Source organism: Macaca mulatta, chromosome 14, assembly GCF_049350105.2.
Source record: "Macaca mulatta isolate MMU2019108-1 chromosome 14, T2T-MMU8v2.0, whole genome shotgun sequence".
NCBI lineage: Eukaryota > Metazoa > Chordata > Mammalia > Primates > Cercopithecidae > Macaca > Macaca mulatta.
In genome coordinates this window covers 7,330,680-7,354,413 of record NC_133419.1, presented here as the reverse complement: position 1 = coordinate 7,354,413, position 23,734 = coordinate 7,330,680, and the positions used below count along the sequence as shown (strand labels likewise).

Here is a 23,734-nt window from a genome sequence, read left to right as displayed (position 1 = left end):
CAGGAGATGCATGCAGAACTAAGGACTTCGGGAGCCACACACCAGGGCCCCGTGCACCCTGCCAAGCCACTCCAAGGGGAAAGACTGTATCTCTCCCCTTCACTCAGCCATCCACAAACATCCCACACACCCAAGTCCAGAACCCCAAGCAGGGAGGCAGCCCCTGGTGATGACTGCGCAGGGAGCTGAGCAACCACATGAGGGCAGTGGAGACGTGATCAGGACCGCACAGGATTTGGCCTTAGGATGGGGGTGGGCTGTGAGAAAATGGGGACAGGGGTGAGGCCAGGGGGCCTTGGAGTAGGCAGAGGCTGGAGAGTGGTCACCTGTCCACACATTCCCCATTCATGTCACATGTGGTATTCGTCATCAATGCAAGCATTTGTTCTTTTATTCATTTCTTCACTTTGTTTCTTCTTGTAAGTCAGCCCCTCTTCCGTCCATCCTTCCTTCTTTCCTTCCTCTCTTCCTCACTCTGCTCTTCTCCTCCTTGTCCTTTTGGTTTGTCTGGCCAGGCGATCAACTGGACATACCATCCTGAGCCACAGCTGGGTGCCAGCCCGAGAGAGGCACTCCTCTAGGGGGTACAAGTGAGCCTTGACTCTTGCCCTTGAAGGGTTCAGGGCAGCAGGCCACGGTGCTGGGCTCCCCACAGATCTGGGCCTGGGGTTGGTGGGGCCTAAAAGGGCCTAAGTCACCCACAGGTTGCAAGTCCTGAGAAGCCTCAGTAAACACTAAAAACAGTAAACAGTACCCTGGCCAGGCAGACTGTGTGACCTGGTCCACCACTCTAAAAATAAATTCCAGGAAAACAGTACAGTCCCAGGTCCACAAATGTCTGAGATTCAGGGACATTCCCTGCCGACTAGAGCCAATTTCTGTGGCCTGGTGACTAAGTTCCCTCTTGCAAGAGCGTAAGCATAGTGGGGGGTGGGGGGCTCAGGGGCGGTGAGGCTGGGGCAGATCGAATCCTGGCTGTGTCCTGCTGGCCTAAGACACCCCTCTGCCTCTCTCGGAGGTTCAGTTCCCAAATCTGTAAAATGAGGGGAAGCAGGTCATCTGCTTGGTTGACGTCATGGTCTGAGAGCTGAACAAAATTGCAATTGCACAGATGAGGTGTGATGGAGGGAGACAGCCTGGCTTTGGGGTCACACCTGGATCCAAATTCTAGTTCAGCCTCTTACTAGTTGTGGATCTTAGTCAACAACTTAGCCTCTCTGGGTCTCAGGCTCCTCATCTGTGAAATGGAGCTAAGAGTCCCTACCTCCTAGGGAACAGTGCCTACATGTGGCTTGCAATCCATTAATGGGTGCTGTTATTATTAGGAAATGTTCAGTGAAACTGTACAGCATGACAGACATCAAGTGTGTCATTACAGAGATTATCCCTATAGCAACCAAGGCCAAACGCCTCTGCCTGACTCTCGGCTCCCTCCACCCCCAGTCTGGCCCCACCTGCCTTCCAGCCTTGCCACCCAAGGCCTGATGACAACAGCAATGGGGAGGATGACGCTGACAGCTGATCCGAGGGGGTGGGGCCCCTCTCACCACTCCTTGGGGCGGGGAGCCCTGCTCAGGAGCTACCTGCCCAGCCCGGTGTCAAGTCACTGCCCAGCCCTATGGCAGTTTCGGGGAGGAAGGGGCACCTGGAAGGCAGAGCTGTCCTGGGGAGGCTCCTTCCCTCCAAGTGGGGCTCCATCCAGCCTGTGGACCACAGCCTGGAGCCAGGCAGAGGAGTTAAGGAGCTGGACTCTGCTTCTCCACGTAGTGACTCTTGCCCTGGCTGCCTCTTTAGACCACAGTAAGTTTAAAGGAGGTTGAAGGTGCATTTTCACGTGCCTGACTTGGAACTCCATAAGGGGTGATGTCATGACCAGCATAAATTGGGGGTAACCTAATGATGTCTGCCCCCTATTCTTTTAAGTTTCAGTATAAACACTCAGTTCAAGATCTGGGAAGACCCTTGTGCCCAATTTTTTTTTTTTTTTTTTTTGAGACGGAGTCTCACTCTGTCACCCAGGCTGGAGTGCAGTGGCCGGATCTCAGCTCACTGCAAGCTCCGCCTCCCGGGTTCACGCCATTCTCCTGCCTCAGCCTCCCGAGTAGCTGGGACTACAGGCGCTCGCCACCTCGCCCGGCTAGTTTTTTGTATTTTTTAGTAGAGACGGGGTTTCACCGGGTTAGCCAGGATGGTCTCGATCTCCTGACCTTGTGATCCGCCCATCTCGGCCTCCCAAAGCCTTGTGCCCATTTTTAAAAGATTTCAACTCTGGCCATTAGGAGAAGTGGAGGGATCAGGTGACAATGAGTTCCCAGTCCAATGCTGGATTTACTGCTGGCATCCAAAGTGCTCCACTGGGCAAGCACCAGCTCCTCTTGCTGCACCACTGTGCAAGGGAGACTCACCCTCTGCGGGGGCAGGGGGGCAGCATTCTGCTCCGGCCTCCACAGCCTCGCCCCTGCCGCTCTCTCCTGTGGAACACCTTCTCCCTCCCCCATCTGACTGTGTCTCACTTTTTCCTCAAGACTCTGAAGGGCTTCCTGACTCACTCAACCTGGGCGAGGAGCTCCTTTCCCCTACTCCTGTCCCGCTGCCTGTCCCTACCCCCGTTGTAGTTCTGATCACACTGATGTCCTGCCTGTCTACTATTCTAGGCTGTGGGCTTCTCAAGGCAGGGCCTAGATTTTATCTTGAACAGTTCAGGGTCCCCAGGCCCTTGGGCACCAGGAGGACGTCTCATGGTGCAATAATAAGAAACACACTTTATAGAGGGAAGGTTCCATCTCTTTCCCTAGATCGTGGCCAGCCAGGGTGTCAGGTGGCTGCCCACCTTCAGCAAAACTTCCTGGTGCTGGCGGAGGGAGGCAGGCCAGGCCTGGTAGGGCCAGTGAAGGGGGTCATCCGCTTCCCACCTGGCATGAAACGCCTGTGTTGTGCTCCGTCCTAAGCCCCCTGGGGAAATGCACCATTCATTCACTCATTCAGTAAAGGTCACTGGCTCCTGCCTGGGATCTGGGACCCAGCCCGTGAGCACACCCCCGCCCACACTGTCATGGTCCCGCTGTTTGTCTTCTCCCTTCCGACCTCCCATGGCCCCAGCGCGGCCCGCTCACAGTAGGTGTTCGGGCAGCGTTTCTTCAAGGACCTAGACGGCCTTGAGAGGAAGGGCCCCAGCCCAGCCGCCCGGGCGTCTCACCTGGCTCTCGGGGCGCCCGGCTCGCACTTCCTCCCGCCGCCCCGCCCCTTCCACATTCCTGCCCCGCCGGGCCTGCCCCGCCGGGCCGGCCCCGCGCAGTCTGGGTCCCTGCGCTGCAGCCGCCCGCCCGCCCTCTCCGCGCCCGACCCCGGGATGACGGCGGCCCAGGCCGCGGGCGAGGAGGCGCCACCAGGCGTGCGGTCGGTCAAGGTGGTCCTGGTGGGCGACGGCGGCTGCGGGAAGACGTCGCTGCTGATGGTCTTCGCCGATGGGGCCTTCCCCGAGGTGAGTGCCCGGCGTCTCCGCCTCGCCCGGTTCCGCTCCCGCGCCCGGGTGTGCAGGTCCGTGCCGGACGGCCCAGGCTGTGCGTCTGCCCCGGCCTCCGAGGGGTCTCCCAGCGGGGCCTGGAGTCCAGGGCAGAGTTCTTCTCCCCCAGCCAGTGGGAATGAAGGCCTCAGTGATGTTATCTGTAAAGCGGGAGGAATGGCACCTACCGGGGAGGGGTGTCACAAGGACCGAGTGAGGCGACCTGGGTGCACACAAGATCCTAAGACAGCACTTGGCCGCACAATTCCGCCAAGAGGGCCTGAGGGCTTGGGAGCCAGACTGCCTAGGTTAAAATTATGGCTTTGCCACTTACAGCTGTGTGCCCTTGCGAGCGTCCCCTAACCCCGCTGTGCCCGTGTCCCTAACTACATCACAGGTGAGTGACAGCGCCCACCGCACAGGGTCACTGTGACAGTGAGTTAATAGACGTCAAGCACTCAGCCCCGGGCTGCGCACAGGAAGTACTCACGGAGAGTTGGCACATGTCACTCTTGGGAAACATATTCTCCCCTCCAGCTCTTGCCGCTGGAATGCATGTGCCATGGGCTCTTCCTTGGAGGGTCAGAGCACACCAGCTGTAGCCTCAGCTGCTGGGACCGCGTCTCTGCTCTCCTCTTATGAGCCCCGTGCCCTTTTGTAACCTGCTTAGCTTCTCTGAGCCTCAGTTTCCTCACAACAACCCCATGGGGTAGAGGGACTGTAGGGCGGTGGTGAGGTGGAGCCCAGGGAAGGCTGATAGGTAGCTCCGGTGCGGTACCTGGCACGTCCTTGGCGCTGTAGGCATGCCCACTGTTAATCCTTCCTGACATGCTGACTGCCCAGGCAGACTCCACAGGCACCAGGTGGCCCCTGCTCTGCCACCTCTCAGCTCTGTTGTCCTGGGAGTCCATGGAGTTGCTCCCAGCATCTCTTTTTTTTTTTTTTTTTTTTTTTTGAGACAGAGTCTCACTGTCACCCAGGCTGGAGTGATATTGGCACAGTCTCGGCTCACTGCAACCTCCGCCTCTCCGGCTCAAGTGATTCTCTTGCCTCAGCCCCCTGAGAAGCTGGGATTGTAGGCACCCAACACCACGCCTGGCTAATTTTTTTTATTATTTTATTTTTGAGACGGAGTCTCGCTCTATCACCCAGGCTAGAGTGCAGTGGAGCAATCTCGACTCACTGCAACCTCCGCCTCCCAGGTTCAAGTGATTCTCCCACCTCAGCCTCCCGAGTAGCTGGGACTACAGGTGCGTGCTACCGTGCCCAGCTAATTTTTGTATTTTTTTTAGTAGAGACAGCATTTCACCATGTTGGCCAGAATGGTCTCCATCTCTTGACCTCGTGATCCGCCCACCTTGGCCTCCCAAAGTGCTGGGATTACAGGTGTGAGCCACCTCGCCTGGCCAATTTTTTTATTTTTAGTAGAGACGGGGTTTTGCCTTATTGATCAGGCTGGTCTCGAACTCCTGGCCTCAAGCGATCTGCCCGCCTCAGCCTCCCAAAGTGCTGGAAATACCAGCTTAAGCCACCGCAACTGGCATTCTTCCTTCTTTTCTTCCCAGCATCCTCAAAACCCCTGGGGTTGTACAGGTGCTGGGGCATCTGAGCACAAGCAGGACGGGTCGGGCCTACCCTGGTTCTTATCACACTGTAGTTCTTATCACGATGATGTCCTGCCTGTCTCCCACCCTTGGCTGTGACCCCCGGGCTGTATTGGGCCCCGCCATGGCTTTCTGCTGCAGTGGCATTGAGTCACTTTTGTTTAGTGGCTTGTGGAGCTCATGTCACCTCCTTTGATCAGTCATACTTTTTTTTAAGTTGGGGGAAACATGTTTCTGGATGCTGCCCATGGGAACCCAACAATGAGGGCACCCAGGGAAGAGCACTACACAGGGACAGGTGGCCCAGGCCCAGGGGAAGGCACCTGATGGGCGGGGGCTGGAGGGCTGGTGCCTCACCACCAGCTCTGAAATGTCCTTGATGGTGAGACCATCCCAGCTTCAGAGCAGTTCTGACGTGGAAATGGGCGTCTTGCAGTTGATAAGATGTGAATGCTTTGAGGGACATGCTGGGGCAGGCCGGAAATGGGGGGAGGGCATGCTTGTCACCAGGAAAATGGGCCGGATTTGTCCAGGCTCTTCCCCTGTCTGCGGGCCCTGGAGCAGGAGAGTCCTCTTCTTTTAAAGAGCCCGCAATGGGCCAGGCGCGGTGGCTCATGCCTGTAATCCCAGCTCTCTGGGAGGCCAAGGCGGGTGGATCAGCTGAGGTCAGGAGTTCAAGACCAGCCTGGCCAACATGGTGAAACCCCGTGTCTACCAAAAATACAAAAAAAAGTACCCGGGCATAGTGGCACACGCCTGTAATCCCAGCTACTCGGGAAGCTGAGGCAGGAGAATCGCTTGAATTCAGGAGGCGGAGGTTGCAGTGAACCAAGATCACTCCACTGCACTCTAGCTCGGGGACAACCGAGTGAGACTCTGTCTCAAAAAAAAAAAAAAATTTTATATATATATATATATCCCACAATGTGCAAGAGCTGGAAAGGGTTCATTTTGCAGATGGGAAAACTGACTCCAGAGCCCAGAGGCTTGCCTGGGGGCACATGGCTCAGTGGGGGCAGCACTGATCTAGACCCCTGGTCTTCCCACTCCCTACCAGGGCCTTCTCCACAGCCCCCAGTGATCTGCCTGCTGGACCCAGCCTCCTCCTGCCCCTGTCTCTAGCACCAGACTCTTCCTCCAGGCAGCCCTTGAAGCCCAAGGGGCCAGCAGCCAGGAGGCTGGAGTCCCATCTCCCAGACTTCCTGCACACAGCAAAGGGCTGAGAGCAGCCTGAGGATTTGGAGGGACCTCCGTGACCCTCATCCGGCTGTGGCCCAACCCTGGGTTCAGAGCAGCAGGGGAGGGCAAGGTAGAGAGAACTCCTAGAACAGGGGGGAGCCCCAGGCTGGCCTGCCAGCCTCTGCCCAGTCCTGGCTGGCATTTGGGGCTGCAACCATTCCCACAGGTTCAAAGCCTAGCAGCCCCCACACCAGCATGGGGATAGGAGGCGGTGAAGAGCACCCGGCCCTGCTGGCTAGAGCCCTCTGAGTCCTTCCTTGTTCGCACTTAGACTCCCATGGGTGTCCTAACTAGGGATACCCCGACACTCCCCTTTGCCCAGGTCCCCTATCTTGGTAATGATCCATTTTCTGTCTGTGAGCCCCTGGAGGGCAGACCCGAACCTGAGTCATCTCTGTCCTGGTCCAGCACAGGCTCAGCCCTTCTTTTCTGGCTGAGGACGGCCTAACAGATAAGGTTAGGTGCCATTGGTCCCATGGACAGAGGGTGACCCTGCCTGGGGGTCAAAGAACAACACAGGAGGCCGAGATGGGCGGATCACAAGGTCAGGAGATCGAGACCATCCTGGCTAACCTGGTGAAACCCCGTCTCTACTAAAAAAAAAAAAATACAAAACACTAGCCGGGCGAGGTGGCAGGCGCCTGTAGTCCCAGCTACTTGGGAGGCTGAGGCAGGAGAATGGCGTGAACCCGGGAGGCGGAGCTTGCAGTGAGCTGAGATCCGGCCACTGCACTCCAGCCTGGGTGACAGAGAGAGACTCCGTCTCAAAAAAAAAAAAAAAAAAAAAAAGAACAACACAACAGAAGGTATAGACAGAGTCTCTAGGATGACCTCCCGAGTGGGGGAAAGGGCTGTGACAGTTACAAGCCAGAGGGGAAACCCTGCCCCTTTCTGCCTCCAGGAACTGGAGTTGGTAACCTCAGGAAAGGCAGGTGGCTGGGGACAGAGCGTGGCCTCTGCAGCCAGAAAGACCTAGCTCTGTCACTAGCCAGCTGTTCAGTGTGTCACCTTGAACAAGTCATTTCCTCTCTCTGAACATCATCAGAAAGTGAAGATTGTACTGATGTTCCAAGCTTGCCAGGATCAGAGGCGGCGCCAGTACACAGCCACGCACAGATCCTTAGAGAATGGTGGGTGGTGGTGTCATTACCATGGGCATTTGCAAAGCACTGAAACATGTTTCCCAAGAGATTCCCAGCAGGCTGCCCTGCAGCTCAGATCAAGAAGGTGACTTAGTGGGTGGTCAAGCTGGGAGCTCAGCTGCAAGGGCACCAGTGCCCTTCACAATGAGAGGCCCCTACTCTAGGACAAAGGTCAGAAGCTGGGGAGGGGCTGGGGGTATTAGTCCATTTTCACACTGCTATAAAGAACTACCTGAGACTGGGTAATTTATAAAGAAAAGAGGTTGGCGGGGCACGGTGGCTCACGCCTGTAATCCCAGCACTTTGGGAGGCCGAGGCAAGCGGATCACCTGAGGTCAGGAGTTTGAGACCAGCCTAGCCAACATGGCGAAACCCCGTCTCTACTAAAAATACAAAAATTAGCTGGGCGTGGTGGCAAGCACCTATAATCCCAGCTACTTGGGAGGCTGAGGCGAGAGAATCACTTGAACCTGGAAGGTGGTGGTTGCAGTGAGCTGAGATAGTGCCACTGCACTCCAGCCTGGGTGACAGAGCGAGACTCCGTCTCAAAAAAAAAAAAAAAAAAAAAAAAGAAAAGAAAAGAAAAGAGGTTTAATTGACTCACAGCTCTACATGGCTGGCGAGGCCTCAGCAAACCTATAATCATGGTGGAAGGTGAAGTGGAACCAAGGCACTTCTTACGTGGCAGCAGGAGACAGAAAGAGAGAAGGGGGAAGCACCACACTTTTGAACCATCAGGTCTCGTAAGAACGTCCTCACTGTTGGCCAAGCATGGTGGCTCACATCTGTAATCCCTGCTCTTTGGGAGGCCGAGGTGGGCAGATCACTTGAGGTCAAGAGTTCGAGTCCAGCCTGGCCAATATTGTAAAACCCCATCTCTACTAAAAGTACAAAAATTAGGCTGGGCACAGTGGCTCACGCCTGTGATCCCAGCCCTTTGGGAGGCCAAGGCGGGTGGATCACCTGAGGTCGGAAGTTCGAGACCAGCCTGACCAACGTGGAGAAACCCTGTCTCTACTAAAAATACAAAATTAGCCAGGCATGGTGGCACATGTATGTAATCTCAGCTACTCAGGAGGCTGAGGCAGGAGAATCGCTTGAACGTGGGAGGCGGAGGTTGCGGTAAGCAGAGATCCTGCTATTGTACTCCAGCCTGGGCAACAAGAGCGATACTCCATCTCAAAAAAAACAAAAAAACAAAAATTAGCCAGGTGTGGTGACACACGTGTAATCTCAGCTACTCAGGAGGTGGAGGCAGGAGAATCACTTGAACCCAGGAGGCAGAGGCTGCAGTGAGCAAGATCGCACTACTGCACTCCAGCCTGGCTCCGTCAAAAAAAGAAAAATCTCCCTCACTATCCCAAGAACAGCATGGGGGAAACCACCTTCACGATTCAATCACCTCCCACCAGATCCTTCCCTCGACACGTGGGCATTACAATTCGAGATGAGATTTGTGTGGGGACACACAGCCAATCCATATCACTGGAGAAAGTGTCACCACCTGGAAGGACGGATGGGGGCTCTTGTGGACACTGCTCCTGGCCACCAGCTTTCCCGGTGGTGAGCATTTATGCTGGGGCCTCATCTGCCAGTCCATCCTCCCTCCCACATCATGGCGTGACACTCTTCCCCTTTAACCAGTGAGGAGACTGCCCTAAGGACACATAGCTGGTGAGTGCCGGAGCTGGGTCTTAAGCCAGGCACATCTAAACCTAAAGCTAGTGCTCCTAGCTACCAGGTCACACTGCCCCCACCAGGCAAAGGGCCTGAGGGAGGGCACTCTGAGTGGGCAAGGGGGGATGGAGAGGTAGGTGACGCCCTTGTCTCTTCCTGTTGGTTCCTCTTGGTAGAAGGAGTGACAGCATGTCTAGAGTCTGGGGTGGGGCCAGCCCTTACCTCAAGGCTATCCCAACTTTTCCATCTTCCCCAGCTGCCCACTCTGAGACCTGCCTTTCTCCCCACCCCACTCCCTGCAGCTTCCCTGGAGGATGGTGCTGACCCACTGCTCAGGTGCTGCCCCTCCCAGCTGGTCAGGGCCTGACTCAGAGGGCCAGCGGGCAGGCAGGCAGGCGGGCAGGCGTGAAATTCTCCTGAGTCATGGGCAGGTGGGGGCCCCACCTGGCATGGGAAGGGAGTAGGATAGGACCCCCCTGACTGTGGCCGTACCAACCAGCCCTGAGCAGGCAGTCCAGGGTTAGGGACCTAACAGCAGGCAGCCCAGCATGCCCCTTGGAACAGAGGGCACAGGTTGTGGCAGAGTTTTGCAAACCCATCTTTCAAAAGCTCCCTCTTCATTCCTGCATTTTCATCTGTGTACAAAACCTGGCCTGTTGCCCGTTCATCTCACCTTCATGGAAAGGCAGTGAGCTTAGGCTGGGCAAGGCTGGAATAAGGGGCCTCTGTCCTGGGCGACCTCCTCCCAAGCCCAGGCAGGACAAAGAAGAAAGGCCCAAACATGGGACACTGGTCTGGGAGTGGTGGCTCACACCCGTAATCCCAGCACTTTGGGAGGCCAAGGCAGGTGGATCGTGTGAGTCCAGGAGTTCAAGACCAGCCTGGGCAACATAGCAAGACCCCATCTCTACAAAAAATACAAAAAATTAGTTTGGGAGGTTAAGGTGGGTTGATTGCTTGAGTTCAGGAGTTTGAGACCAGCCTGGGCAACATGGCAAAACCCTGTCTCTACGATAAAAGAAAAAGAAAAATTAGCCAGGCATGGTGGCCCACACCTGTAATCCCAGCTACTCAGGAGGCTGAGGTAGGAGAATCACTTGAGCCTGGGAGACAGAGGTTGCAGTGAGTCAAGATTGCGCCACTGCACTGCCTGGGTGACAGAGTGAGACCCTATTTAAAAAAAAAAAAAGAAAAAGAAAGGCAGGGCGTGCTGGCTCATACCTATAATCCCAGCACTTTGGGAGGCCGAGGTGGGTGGATCACTTGAGTCCAGGAGTTCAAGACCAGCCTGGCTAATATTGTGAAACCCCATCTCTACTAAAAATACAAAAATTACCTGGGTGTGCTGGTGTGTGCTTGTAATCCCAGCTACTCTCAAGGCTGAGGCAGAAGAATCATTTGAACCCAGGAGGCAGAGGGTGCAGTGACCAAGAGATCACGCCATTGTACTCCAGCCTAGATGACAGAGCAGGACTCTCTCTCAAAAAAAAAAAAAAAAAAGCCCGGGTGCGGTGGCTCACGCCTGTAATCCCAGCACTTTGGGAGGCCGAAGTGGGTGGATCATGAAGTCAGGAGTTCAAGACCAGCCTGACCAACATGGTGAAACCCTATCTCTACTAAAAATACAAAACTTAGCCGGGCATGGTGGCGTGTGTCTGTAGTCCCAGCTACTCGGGAGGCTGAGGCAGGAGAATCCCTTGAACCTGGGAGGTGGAGGTTGCAGTGAGCCAAGATCACACCATTGCACTGCAGCCTGGGCGATAGAGTAAGACTGTCTCAAAAACAGAAAAGAAAAAAAAAAGGTGGAAGGTGCATTGGGGCATTCTGGTAAGGGATCAGGAAAGGCATCCCAGAAAGGTGAAGGTAGCATTTAATAGGGGTCTTGTTTGGATTGTGAGAGGTTGAGAGGCAAAGAAGGAACCCCAAAAAGGTGCGAGTTCCCCAGGGCAGGGATTGAGTCTTTTGTTGCCTGCTTCCCAGTGTCCGGAATTGGGCCTAGAGAAGGTGCTAATGCTGCTGAATGAATAGATGAATGAACAAACGAACAAAGCAAGGCATGAATAAACATGTAGGTTAATGGTGTTCTAGGAAGGGGGGACGACATGAATGAAGGCTCAGAAATGGGAGTCCCACTAGCATGTGCCTGTGGTCCCAGTTCTTGGGAGGCAGAGGCAGGAGGATTGCGTGAGCCCAGGAATTTGGGGCTACAGTGAGCTATGGTGCTTGTGAATAGCTGCTGCACTCCAGCCTGGGAAACACAGGGAGACCCTGTCTGTGAAAAAAAGGAAAACTGGGAGTCCCCTGCCCCCATCCAGAGGGCAATGATAAAAATAACAGTAGCTGGCATGTAGATGTGCTTATTTTATGCCAGGCCCTGAGCTAAGGGCTCTGCATGGAATATCTCACTGAATCCTTATAGCGGCACTGTGGTAGGGACTTTTTTTTTTTTGAGACGGAGTCCCACTCTGTCACCCAGGCCGGAGTGCAATGGAGCTATCTCGGCTCACTGCAACATCCACCTCCTGGGTTCAAGCGATTCCCCTGCCTTAGCCTCCCAAGTAGCTGGGATTACAGGCATGTGCCACCACGGCTGGCTAATTTTTGTATTTTTAGTAGAGACAGGGTTTCACCATGTTGGCCAGGCTGGTCTCGAACTCCTGGTCTCAAGGCCCACCTCAGCCTCCCAAAGTGCTGGGATTACAGGGGTCAGCCATGGCGCCGGGCTGGTAGGGACTTTCAATATTCCCATTTCACGACTGAGAACAAAGCTCGGGAGGTTCAGGACTTTGCAAAAGCAGACAGGCTCTGGACCAGCACCCCAGGCAGGTCAAGGAGGAGGCTTCTCACAAACAACTACACTCCACTGACTCCCAAGACAGGGGCAGCGCTGTGGACAGACCAAGTCCCCAACGCCTCTCAAAGCCTCCTCACAGCCTCCCCCTGCCCTGCTTCTCCTCAGAGCTACACCCCCACTGTGTTTGAGCGGTACATGGTCAACCTGCAAGTGAAAGGCAGACCTGTGCACCTCCACATCTGGGACACAGCAGGTGGGTGTGCTGGGGCAGGGGCAGGGTGGGAGGGGCTTCCGTGGGCCCCAGATGCCTGGGACAGATTCCGCTCTGCTTCCTTCTGAACCAGGGAGGCCAGCCAGTCTCCCAGGGACAGGCGCGGGCCAGGAGTGGGCCCAGGAGTCTGAGCCCTCTTTGCCTCTGCAGCCGTGTCCACCTGCACCCCCAGCACCCCCAGCACCCCAGGGCTGCCCACTACGTCTTGGAGGCAAGCGGGAATCCAGCACTTTGCTTTCAGGACTGTTCCTGGCCTTCTGAGCGCTCCACCCTGCTTTTAGCTTCTGTAGGATCTGCCTGTCCATGGCCTCTGCCCTCCAGCCTCCTGACCTTGCCTATACCAGGGTGAGCTCTGAGCTAAACTCAGGGCATCCCAGCAGCCCTCTTAGTTGGACGGGTTAAGATGTCTTTGCCAGGTTCCCACCTACCCCTTATTTCTCACTCCTAAGCTCAGAGCAAAGCCGGCTTCTGAGCAGTCGGCCCCAGTTCCTCCAGGTGGTGCCAGGCCTGGCCTCTGCCTTGCCCGCCATCCCTTCCAGACACCCCACAGGCAGAGGTGAGCACTGCCCCAAGGGCGCACTCACATGGAATAGCCACCTCAGAGCCAAATTTGTGCCAGACTCTGAGGCAAAAAACTAGGCCCTGTCCCCAGAAGCTCCCCATCTGATGGGGTGACCTCCTGACATCGGGGCGGTGCTGACAGGGGCCAGGAGCCCTGAAGGCAGTGACCACCCCCACTCTGCCCAGGGCAAGACGACTATGACCGCCTGCGGCCCCTGTTCTACCCTGACGCCAGTGTCCTGCTGCTCTGCTTTGATGTCACCAGCCCGAACAGCTTTGACAACGTCTTTAACCGGGTAGGTATCAGGGGACAGGGAGGCATAGCCCCCATAGCAAGGCCACTCCACTCTGCCACCCACCCTTGATCCAACTGACTGTCAGAGCGTGGCAGGCCCAAAATGATACTGATTCCAGAGCCTTTGGTGTATATATGGGGAAACTGAAGCCCAGAGTGGGGCAGTGGCTTGCCCAGGGTCTCTGGCACAGGGATTTGGTGGCAGCATCTGCCTTTCTGACTCCCAGTACAGTGCTCCTTGCCTACCCTATGCTGCAGACTCTGAACACTGTGGCTCTTCCCACTGCGGCTCTGCCTGAGGTTGCTGGGTGACCCAGAGGCTCCTGCATCTCCCCAGCCTGTGCCTGCCCGAGGTGCACGAACCGTGAAGTCAGAGTGCGGCAGCTCTGCGTGGCTGCTGGTTCTCAGAGGCTAGTCATGGATATCAGGGATGTGGCCCCTTGAATTCCTCTGCTCCAGCTGCCTTTAGCCATGGCACAGCCCCTCACCCACTGCTGCCAGGGCCTCCGAGTTTCTGCAGGGTACAGCCCACGACAGTATTTGCAGCAACAGCGACAACAATGGCGACAATTTTAAGGACTGACCATGTGCCAGGCACTGTTCTGGGTACTTGCATGTATTTACTCATTTACTCCCCTGGCCAGCCTTATGGAGTGTTATTATTCCCGGATCCAGTCACTCATCCAAAGATACACATCTATTAAAGTGGTAACACTGGGATTTGAACCCTGGCAGGCTGCCCTGCCCATTCATTCAGAACAAATGATTGAGCACATTTGTTCTGGTGCTGTTTGGGCATTGGGGACCAGGAGAGATGGTGGTGCCTGGGACCAGGGTGGAGTGACAAGAAGGAGGTTCATTCTGAATCGGTCTGGAAGGCGGAGTTTGCTCATGATCGGGGTTTCCTGTTGGATTGGATGTGGGTGGGAGGGAGGAGTTTTTACCAGAGCAGCTGGAAGGTGGAGTTGCCCTTGGCCAGGATGAGAAGGAGCAAGCTGGGGACCGGAGTGGGACATCCTAGTGGAGGTGTCCGGCAGGCAGTGCCAGGCATGCGTCTGCAGTTCCTCCTAGCAGGCAGTCCGGCTGGGCAGCCTCAATGCAGCCGCATATTTATAAGCTACAGGTGCAGTAAAGCCTGGGGGAGGCTGCCCGGTGAGGGAGAGTAGCTAGAGGGGAGGAAAGGCTGAAGCCCAGGGAGAGAAGGAGGAGGGCAAGGCCCCATAAGACCTAGGAGAGCCAGGAGAGTGGGGTCCTGGGGTGAACTGCAGGCTCAGTCAGGTAGGAGGGAGTGATGCCCAGGGTCAGGGCTATCGAGGGATTGGTAGGAGCAGGGCTGAGGATCCACTAGTGGAGGCCGGGCGCGGTGGCTCACGCCTTGTAATCCCAGCACTTTGGGAGGCCGAGGAGGGCGGATCATTTGAGGTCAGAAGTTTGAGACCAGCCTGACCAACATGGTGAAACCCCATCGCTACTAAAACTACAAAAATTAGCCGGGTGTGGTGGCACATGCCTATAACCCCAGCTACTTGGGAGGCTGAGGCAGGAGAATTGCTTGAACACGGGAGGTGGAGGTTGCAGTGAGCCGACATTGCACCACTGCACTCCAGCCTGGGCAACAGAGCTAGACTCTGTCTCAAAAAACAGAGGATTCACTGCTGGGTTCAGTGGGAGCCACCAAGGAAATCTTCCTCATGGGCAGTTTAGGTGGATGGGTAGGGTGTAGGGAATCTGCCAGGGACCCCACAAAGGCCCCATTTGCTTCCAGGAATGAGGTAGTTTGACGCCAATGTTTGTTTGTTTTGAGATGGAGTCTCACTCTGTCTCCCAGGCTGGTACAATCTGGGCTCACTGCAATCTCCACCTCCCGAGTTAAATCGATTCTCCTGCCTCAGCCTCCCGAGTAGCTGGGATTACAGGCTTGAGCCACCAAGCCCAGTTGATGCCAATTTTTATCTGGCAAGTTTGACGCCTGAACTGGCCGACTTAGTGCTCCTGGAGATAGAAAGCCCCCTCGGGATCCCTGGCTCTCCAGCTGTAGTCCAGGCTGAAAGAACTCGGCCCTGGTGGCCTCACATTCCGCAGAGCAGCCCTCCCTCCACCAGGCAAACAGTTGAGGCAGACAGCGGCAACCATTTTGTAAGTGGTTTTATTTATTTATTTATTTTTGAGACAGATTCTCACTCTGTCGCCCAGGCTGGAGTGCAGTGGCTCCATCTCAGCTCACTGCAACCTCCGCCTCCCGGGTTCAAGTGATTCTCCTGCCTCAGCCCCTGGAGTAGCTGGGACCACAGGCGCCGCCACCATGCCCGGCTAATTTTTGTATTTCTAGTAGAGACGGGGTTTCCCATTGTTGGCCAGGCTGGTCTCCAACTCCTGACCTCAGGTGATCTGCTGGCCTCAGCCTCCCAAAGTGCTGGGATTACAGGCGTGAGCCACCGCGCCCAGCCTGGATTGATTGATTTATTTTTATCTTACTTATTTATTTATTTATTTTGAAATGGAGTTTCACTCTGTCACCCAGGCTGGAATGCAGTGGCGCAATCTCAGCTCACTGCAAACTTTGCCGCCCAGGTTCAAACGATTCTCCTGCCTCAGCCTCCCGAGCAGCTGGGATTACAGGCACCCACCATCACACCCACCTAAATTTTGTATTTTTACTAGAGGTGGAGTTTCACCAGGTTGGCCAGCCTGGTCTCGAGCTCCTGACCTCAGGTGATCCATCTGCCTCAGGCTCCCAAAATTCTGGGATTACAGGCGTGAGCCACCACACCTGGCCCGGATTTGTTTTTTTTGTTGTTGTTTGTTTGCTTGTTTTGAGACGGAGTCTCACTCTGTCGCCCAGGCTGGAGTGCAGTGGCCGGATCTCAGCTCACTGCAAGCTCTGCCTCCCGGGTTCATGCCATTCTCCTGCCTCAGCCTCCAGAGTAGCTGGGACTACAGGCACCAGCCACCTTGCCCGGCTAGTTTTTTGTATTTTTTTTTTTTTTGGAGACGGAGTCTCGCTCTGTCGCCCAGGCTGGAGTGCAGTGGCCAGATCTCAGCTCACTACAAGCTCCGCCTCCCAGGTTCACACCATTCTCCTGCCTTAGCCTCCCGAGTAGCTGGGACTACAGATGCCCGCCACCTCGCCCGGCTAGTTTTTTGTATTTTTTAGTAGAGACGGGGTTTCACCGTGTTAGCCAGGATGGTCTCGATCTCCTGACCTCGTGATCCGCCCATCTCGGCCTCCCAAAGTGCTGGGATTACAGGCTTGAGCCACCGCGCCCAGCCTCCGGATTTGATTTTAAAGGATCACTTATTTCCTTATATGTTTTGCTCAGTTTAGTGGGTGTCTGTGAGGGCCCTTACCCTGCAGAGGCAGGATTCTAGAAGGGCAGGAGCAGGGCTCTGAGCCCCACCCCCAGGCTCAAATCCTGCCATTTCCAGCCAAGGCCAAGTTACGTCGCCTCTCTGTGCCTCAGTTACCGCATCTGTACAGTGGGATTGGTTATGAACTTGCTGCCGGGCCTTGGGGAATTAATGGGTCCATATGTGTAAATTCTTAGATGAGAGTCTGGTACCAAATAGTTTCTCCCTAGATGCTGGCTGTACTGATTATCAATATCAGAGCTCGGGCTGGGGAGCAGGAGAGTGGCCCACTGAGAGGGCCAGAACTCTCAAGGGCTCATACATGCCCCCTTGCCCCCCTGCAGTGGTACCCAGAAGTGAATCATTTCTGCAAGAAGGTGCCCATCATCGTCGTGGGCTGCAAGACCGACCTGCGCAAGGACAAATCACTGGTGAACAAGCTCCGAAGAAACGGGTTGGAGCCTGTGACCTACCACAGGGTAGGAAACCCAGCCTGAGGTGGGAGTTGGGGAGGACTGGCTAAGGGGACCTCTGGATGCCTCTCAGTGGCACTAGGCGTCCAGCATGCTCAGGGTGTAGGTCAGAGCTGGGGTCGTCTTAGAGGCTGTTGGTGTCAGGAACTTCCAGCACTTGGAAATGGTCCCTAGAATATGCTGGGAGCCTCCACTGGCAGAAGGGAGAACAAAGAAGTAGGCGTATCAGAGTCAGTTCCACCACCAACCTGAGACCCAGAGAGGAGGCCCACATATTCAGACTGTGGGATCCTCTCTGCTACACGCCCAGGTTCATAGGAAGTTCATTTCTTGGTGCCTTGAGAGGCAAAGAGGCCCAGCCCAGAATGGAGGTAAGAAACACAACGAAGGCTCGCTGGGCACAGTGGCTCACGCCTGTAATCCCAGCACTTGGGAGGCCAAGGTGGGTGGATCACTTGAGGTCAAGAGTTCGAGACCAGCCAGGGCAAAATAGTGAGACCCTGTCTCTACCAAAAATACAAAAAATTAGCCAGGTGGTGTGGTGGCGGGTGCCTGTAGTCCCAGCTACTCTGAAGGCTGAGGCAGGAGAATCACTTGAACCCGGTTGGCGGAGTTGCAGTCAGCTGAGATTGCACCACTGCACTCCAGCCTGGAGGACAGAGCAAGACTCTGTCTCAGAAAAAAAGAAAAGAAAGAAAGAAAAAAGAAAAGAAAAGAAAAAGAAACACAATGAAGGCCAGGCACAATGGCTCATGCCTGTAACCCTAGCACTTTGGGAGGACGAGGCTAGAGAATCATTTGAGTCCAGGAGTTTGAGACCAGCCTGGGCAACATAGGGAGACCCCATCTCTACAAAAAAGTAAAAAAAAAATAGCTGGGCTTGGTGGCCGCTCCTCTGGTCCCAGCTACTTGGGAGGGTGAGGCGGGAGGATCCCTTGAGTCCAGAAGTTCGAGGTTACAGTGAGCCAAGATTGTATCACTGCACTCCAGCCTGGGCAACAGAGCAAGACCCCGTCTCAAAAAAAAAAAAAAAAGCCAGGGGTGCTGGCTCATCCCTGTAATCGCAGCACTTGGGAGGCCAAGGCGGGTGGATCTCTTGATGTCAGGAGTTCGAGACCAGCCAGGGCAAAAGAGCAAGACCCTGTCTCTACCAAAATTACAAAAGATTAGCCAGGTGTGGTGGCGGGTGCCTGTAGTCCTAGCTACTCTGGAGGCTGAGGCAGGAGAATCACTTGAACCTGGTTGGCGGAGCTGCAGTGAGCTAAGATCGCACCACTGCACTGCACTCCAGCCTGGACAACAGAGCAAGACTCCGTCTCAAAAAAAAAAAAAAAGAAAAGGAAGAAAAGAAAAATAAATGTGCTAAAGTGCATGAGGGCGCTTGGGCAAGCCAGGGTACGGGAGCCATGGGTGCTCGGCAGACCCCACCTTCCACTCTTGTCCAGGGGAAGGAAGCGAGGACGTGAGGCCTGCCCATTGCCCCCTTCACAGTAGCCCCATCCACCTCTCCCTCTAGGGCCAGGAGATGGCGAGGTCCGTTGGCGCGGTGGCCTACCTCGAGTGCTCGGCTCGGCTCCATGACAATGTCCACGCCGTCTTCCAGGAGGCGGCCGAAGTGGCCCTCAGCAGCCGCGGTCACAACTTCTGGCGGCGGATTACCCAGGGCTTTTGCGTGGTGACCTGAGCATCTCGGGGCGTCCCAGCAGCGCGGGAAGGGGCAGGGTGCTGACCTACTGCTGAGCTGGCTGGGCTGGACCCGGCCCCTAGGCTGTGACCGCCGAACTGCACCACAACAGATGGGTGCCACCAAGGCCAAGCCCTGGGGCCTGGGAGTCTTGGACTGAGAAAGGGGGTTCCTGGGCCCACCTGCCCTATGTAGGGCTCATCCTGCTGTGCCGGAGAATCACTCACTGACCTCTTCGCCCGGTCCCGGACCGACATCCTGGAGCCGCCTGTGCAGCCTGATGCCCCCTCGTGGCTGCTCCCAGGGCTGCACCTGCAGGGACCTAAAGTTCTTAGGTCCCTCCTGCCAGGACCCACACCCGGCCCCATCCCACCTGTCATACTGGTAACTGTAACAAGGAAAACGACATCACTTGTCATTTGTGTCATGCCTGGTTTCTTTTTTCTTTTCTTTTTTTTTTTTTTTTTTTTTTGAGACAGAGTCTCGAGTCTCGCTCTGTCCCCCAGGCTGGAGTGCAGTGGCTCAATCTCAGCTCACTGCAAACTGTGCCTCCTGGGTTCAAGCGATTCTCCTGCCTCAGCCTCCTGAGTAGCTGGGGTTACAGGCGCGCGCCACCATGCCCAGCTAATTTTTGTATTTTTTTTTAGTAGAAACGGGGTTTCTTTTTTTTTTTTTTTTTTTTTTTGAGACGGAGCCTCACGCTGTTGCCCAGGCTGGAGTGCAGTGGCGCGATCTCGGCTCACTGCAAGCTCCGCCTCCTGGGTTCACGCCATTCTCCTGCCTCAGCCTCCTGAGTAGCTGGGACTACAGGCGCCCGCCACCGCGCCCGGCTAATTTTTTGTATTTTTAGTAGAGACGGGGTTTCACTGTGGTCTCGATCTCCTGACCTTGTGATCCGCCTGCCTCGGCCTCCCAAAGTGCTGGGATTACAGGCTTGAGCCACCGCGCCCGGCCAGAAACGGGGTTTCACTATGTCAGGCTGGTCTCGAACTCCTGACCTCGTGATCCACCCGCCTCGGCCTCCCAAAGTGCTGGGATTACAGCCGTGAGCCACCACGCCCAGCCTATGCCTCTTGTGTCAAAGCGGCTTTACACACACGTTCCAAGGTAGGTAAAAGCCCACCCCATCTAGGCACTGGGATGGGACTGCTTGGATCCAATCCAGCTTTATTGCTTCCACGACCTTGGGCAAGTTCTTCTGGGCCTCAGCTTCCTCACCTGTGAAATGGATCACAGACTAAGCCATGGAGCTTTTGGATGAGTAAGAGGGTCATGAGGACCAACACATGCAAAGAGCTTAGTAGGTGCCTAGCACGCAGTAAGTGCTCACAAAAGGTTAGGCCAGGGCCGGACGCGGTGACTCACTCCTGTAATCCCGGCACTTTGGGAGGCCAACATGGCTGGATCACGAGGTCAGGAGTTCGAGACCAGCCTGACCAACATGGCGAAACCCCTGTCTCTACTAAAAATACAAAAATTAGCTAGGCGTGGTGGCTCACACCTGTAATCCCAGCTACTCCAGAGGCTGAGGCAGGAGAATTGCTTGAACCCAGGAGGTGGAGGTTGCAGTGAGCCAAGATCACACCACTGCACTCCAGCCTGGGCAACAAGAGCGAAACTCTGTCTCAAAAAATAAATAATAACAATAAATTAATAAATAATAGTAGTTTAAACAATAAAATATAAATAATAAAAATAAAAAAACTCACAGTGGGGACTGGAATCCAGGTAGGGTTTTCCACGTTGGCCCCTAACACTATTTCACGTGCTGCAGCTCAGCCCTGTAATCTGAGCTGTAAGCCCCCACATTGCTGAAGTCCCCCACCTGGAACTGTTTCTGATGAAACTTCCGGGACAGGTGTCAGCAGCTGGTTCTCATTAAGGATCATGTGTATCAGTGCAAAAGAAATGGTCTCGTTTGGCTGGGTGCGGTGGCTCACACCTGTAATCCCAGCACTTTGGGAGGCCAAAGCAGATGGATTGCCTGAGGCCAGGAGTTCAAGACCAGCCTGGCCAACATGGTGAAACTGCGTCTCTATTAAAAAAATACAAAAATTAGCCAGGTGTGGTAGCACGCACCTGTAGTCCCAGCTACTCAGGAGACTGAGGCAGGAGAATTGTGTGGGACGACGAGGTTGTGGTGAGCTGAGAATGCACCACTACACTCTAGCCTGGATGATAGAGCGAGACCCCATCTCAAAAAAAAGAAAATATATGGTTGGTTTTGGAACTTCCCAAGAGCTTTAATTAGGCTCACAGTACAGTTGGAGAATATTTGGGTTTGAGTCCAGAGCACATGGGCATAGAGTAGATTAGTGCAGCTTTGGTGCTGGTTCATGGTTTGGTTCAGATCGAGCCCCTGAGCATAAGAAAGTTACTCACTCAGGCCAGAAATGAAGCTGCGGCAGGTGGGGTCATAAGTGCCCTGCTCACCTTGTGGCTTGGCCAGATGGGTAGATAGGAGGGGGGGCTCAAACTGCATCTGATTCAGGACACACCAAGATCTCTCTTAGGAAATTACCTCCCCTTGAAGCCCCAACAGGATTCTTTTTTTTTTTTTTTTCACAGACAGAGTCTTGCTCTGTTGCCCAGGCTGGAGTGCAGTGGTGCAATCATAGCTCACTGCAGCCTCAACCTCCTGGGCTCAAGCAATCCTCCTACCTCAGCCTCCTGAGTATCTGGGACTACAGTTGCACACCACACCCAGCTAATCCCCCTGCAGGGTTCTAAGTGCTATAGAGGAGAGCAGACCATGGGGTGGGCTTGTTCACTGAATCGGTTTTAATGAGTTCACATTGACTAAGACTCACTGAGGCCGGGTGTGGTTGCTCACGCCTGTAATCCCAGAACTTTGGGAGGCCAAGGCAGGTGGATCACCTGAGGTCAGGAGTTCAACACTCGCCTGACCCATATGGTGAAACTCCGTCTCTACTAAAAATACAAAAATAAGCTGGGTGTGGTGGCATGTGCCTGTAATCCCAGCTTCTAGGGAAGCTGAGGCATGAGAATTGCTTCAATCCGGGAGGTGGAGGTTGCAGTGAGCCGAGACCACGCCATTGCACTACTCCAGACTGGACAACAGAGCGAGACTCTGTCTCCAAAAAAAAAAAAAAAAAAAAGAAGGAAGGAAAGAAAGAGAGTCACTGTGTGCTTAGTGCTGTGCTTAGTCATTTTCCATGAAAGTATCCCATTTAGTAGTCACAGGCCCCAGCAAGCTAGGACCAGGTACACATCCACCTCACAGATGAGGAGGCAGAAGCACAGAGGGCTTGGTCAAATGCTCATGACCTCAAGAAGTAGCAAGGCCAAGGTTTAAGCCCAGGACAGTCTGACTGTCCAGAATCTGGGCTGTTAACCACTACGCTGGACCCCTGTCCTGAGTCACCTCTTCCCCGGACCCCCAGCCCTGGACCCCTGCTTTGTACCAGTATTTCCAGACCCAGACCCCAAGGAGCTAAGAGTTTACAGAGATAAAAAGGCTTAGAACTGTCTTTCAGGGATTGGGAGCAACATGGCGGGTGCAAGGCTGTGAAGACCACGTGGTTTGCCCCAGACACCAGCAGAGCTACAGTTCACAGAAGGCCCGCTGAAGCAGGCTGAGTAGCACCTGAGGATCCCAGCAGAAGGAATAGGCGCTGGGATTTATTGGGTTCCTACCCTGTGCCAGACACTTGATTGACAAGATGCCATTATTAGACCCATTTCAGAGAAGAAAATAAGGCTCAGGGCAGGAGAGTGGTCTGTGTAGGGTCATGTGGCCAGAGGTAGGGCTGAAGTTCAGCTCAGCCTCTCATGGTACTTCATTGAGGACGCATGCTGGGAGATCAAGGTCAGTGAGGAACCGAGCTCTGTGGGCAAAGAAGAAGCAGGATGGGTCTGGAGAGCGGAAAGATCCAGTGGTGTGCACAAGTTGGGGAGAAGCATCTGGGGCCACCACATGAGAGGAGGGAAGTGGGCACCTGCCTGCTGTTCCGGGGAGGGAGTTCCTGGGAGAGAGACAGTGGGACTCAGGAGCACACACACTGGACTTTCCTTCCCTGCCAAGGGCTGCCCTCCTCTCCTTCTTTGAGAGCTCATCACCACCTGAAATGGTCCTGTCTGTCTCCCCATGGCCATGCCAGCTCTCTGAGAGCACAGGCTGGGCTTGTTGCAATCCCCCATGCCTGCCGGGCGCGGTGGCTCACGCCTGTAATCTCAGCACTTTGGGAGGCCAAAGCGGGTAGATCACCTGAGGTCAGGAGTTCGAGACCAGCCTGGCCAACATGGTGAAACCCTGTCTCTACTAAAAATAAAAAAAATTAGCCAGGCGTGGTCGTGGGCACATGTAGTCCCAGCTGCTCAGGAGGCTGAGGCAGGAGAATTGATTGAACCCCAGAGGCAGAGGTTGCAGTGAGCTGAGATTGCGCCATTGCACTTCAGCCTGGGTGACAGAGCGAGACTCCATCTCAAAAAAAAAAAAAAAGAAAGAAATCCCCTGTGCCTCAAACAATGCCTAGCATATAGTAAACACCAAATACATAGGTGAGAAATGAGTGAATTAATGAATGAATGAATGCCATCAATCAGTACTCCATTCAGACCCTCATCTATTCCGGCTTGGACCAGCACATAAGTCTCCCAGCCTGCAGGCTCTCAGCCTCCTCCATCCTCCTCACTCTGGCAGAGCCATCCTCCAAAGCACAAGTGTGTCCCTGCACAGAAGACTTCGGCAGCCCCTCTGCCCAAAGATGAAGAGCCAGAGTCCACGGCTGGGGCCTGGGGCTCTCCAGTATCTGGCCCCAGCCCACCTTGATCTGGGCCTTATCCCCAGGACACCTCCCCACACCCACTCAGGCCACACCCAGGGGCCACATCAAGGGAGCACCAACCTCCTAGCCTTCGCTCAGACTGCTTTCCCACCTCAGCAAGCCCTGCCTCCCAGTCACCGCCCATTCAAACCTCCCCTCCTCCCCCAAATCCTTCAGGGTCCAGCTGGGACACCACCCTCTCCAGGAAGCTTGTGGGCCAAGCCTGCCGCCTTTCTCCCTCTTCACTGCACACCCGCCTGTGTGCACCAAAGCTGTCTTCGCAGGGCCCCTTGGCTAAGGAACTGGGCTTTTCTTCCCATGCTGTGGGAAGGGCCAGGTTGGACTCCGTAAGATGAC

At 54.9% G+C, this 23,734-nt stretch overlaps 1 protein-coding gene and 1 long non-coding RNA gene across 4 annotated transcripts; one reads left to right on the top strand and one right to left on the bottom strand.

Moving 5' to 3' along the window:
• Positions 1-371: 371 nt before the first annotated feature.
• Positions 372-3,245, bottom strand: LOC106993183 (uncharacterized). The gene is made up of 2 exons (XR_001439349.3): positions 3,197-3,245; positions 372-577 (listed from the first exon to the last, which is right to left on the bottom strand). It is a non-coding gene; the product is annotated as an uncharacterized LOC106993183 (long non-coding RNA).
• On the top strand, positions 1,625-19,008 carry RHOD (ras homolog family member D). 3 transcript variants are annotated; one of them, XM_077962091.1, is made up of 6 exons: positions 3,277-3,481; positions 3,839-3,899; positions 12,124-12,211; positions 12,977-13,086; positions 16,778-16,912; positions 18,423-19,008. In XM_077962091.1, exons 1-6 carry the CDS (start codon positions 3,465-3,467, stop codon positions 18,588-18,590), a joined length of 579 nt encoding a protein of 192 aa, XP_077818217.1. In that variant the 5' UTR covers positions 3,277-3,464; the 3' UTR covers positions 18,591-19,008. The 3 variants fall into 3 exon arrangements, with proteins under 3 accessions (XP_014969084.3, XP_014969085.3, XP_077818217.1); XM_015113598.3 differs by lacking the exon at positions 3,839-3,899 and having other exon boundaries at positions 1,625-3,481; XM_015113599.3 differs by lacking the exons at positions 3,839-3,899; positions 12,124-12,211; positions 12,977-13,086 and having other exon boundaries at positions 3,255-3,481.
• Positions 19,009-23,734: the final 4,726 nt, after the last annotated feature.

What these genes read in the sequence shown, in the direction of transcription:
- RHOD (XM_015113598.3), top strand. Translation starts at nt 3,350, where the DNA reads ATGACGGCGGCCCAGGCCGCGGGCGAGGAGGCGCCACCAGGCGTGCGG. An exon ending in CCGATGGGGCCTTCCCCGAG is followed by an intron (nt 3,482 to 12,123) that starts GTGAGTGCCCGG and finishes GCTTCTCCTCAG; the next exon opens with AGCTACACCCCCACTGTGTT. An exon ending in CCACATCTGGGACACAGCAG is followed by an intron (nt 12,212 to 12,976) that starts GTGGGTGTGCTG and finishes CACTCTGCCCAG; the next exon opens with GGCAAGACGACTATGACCGC.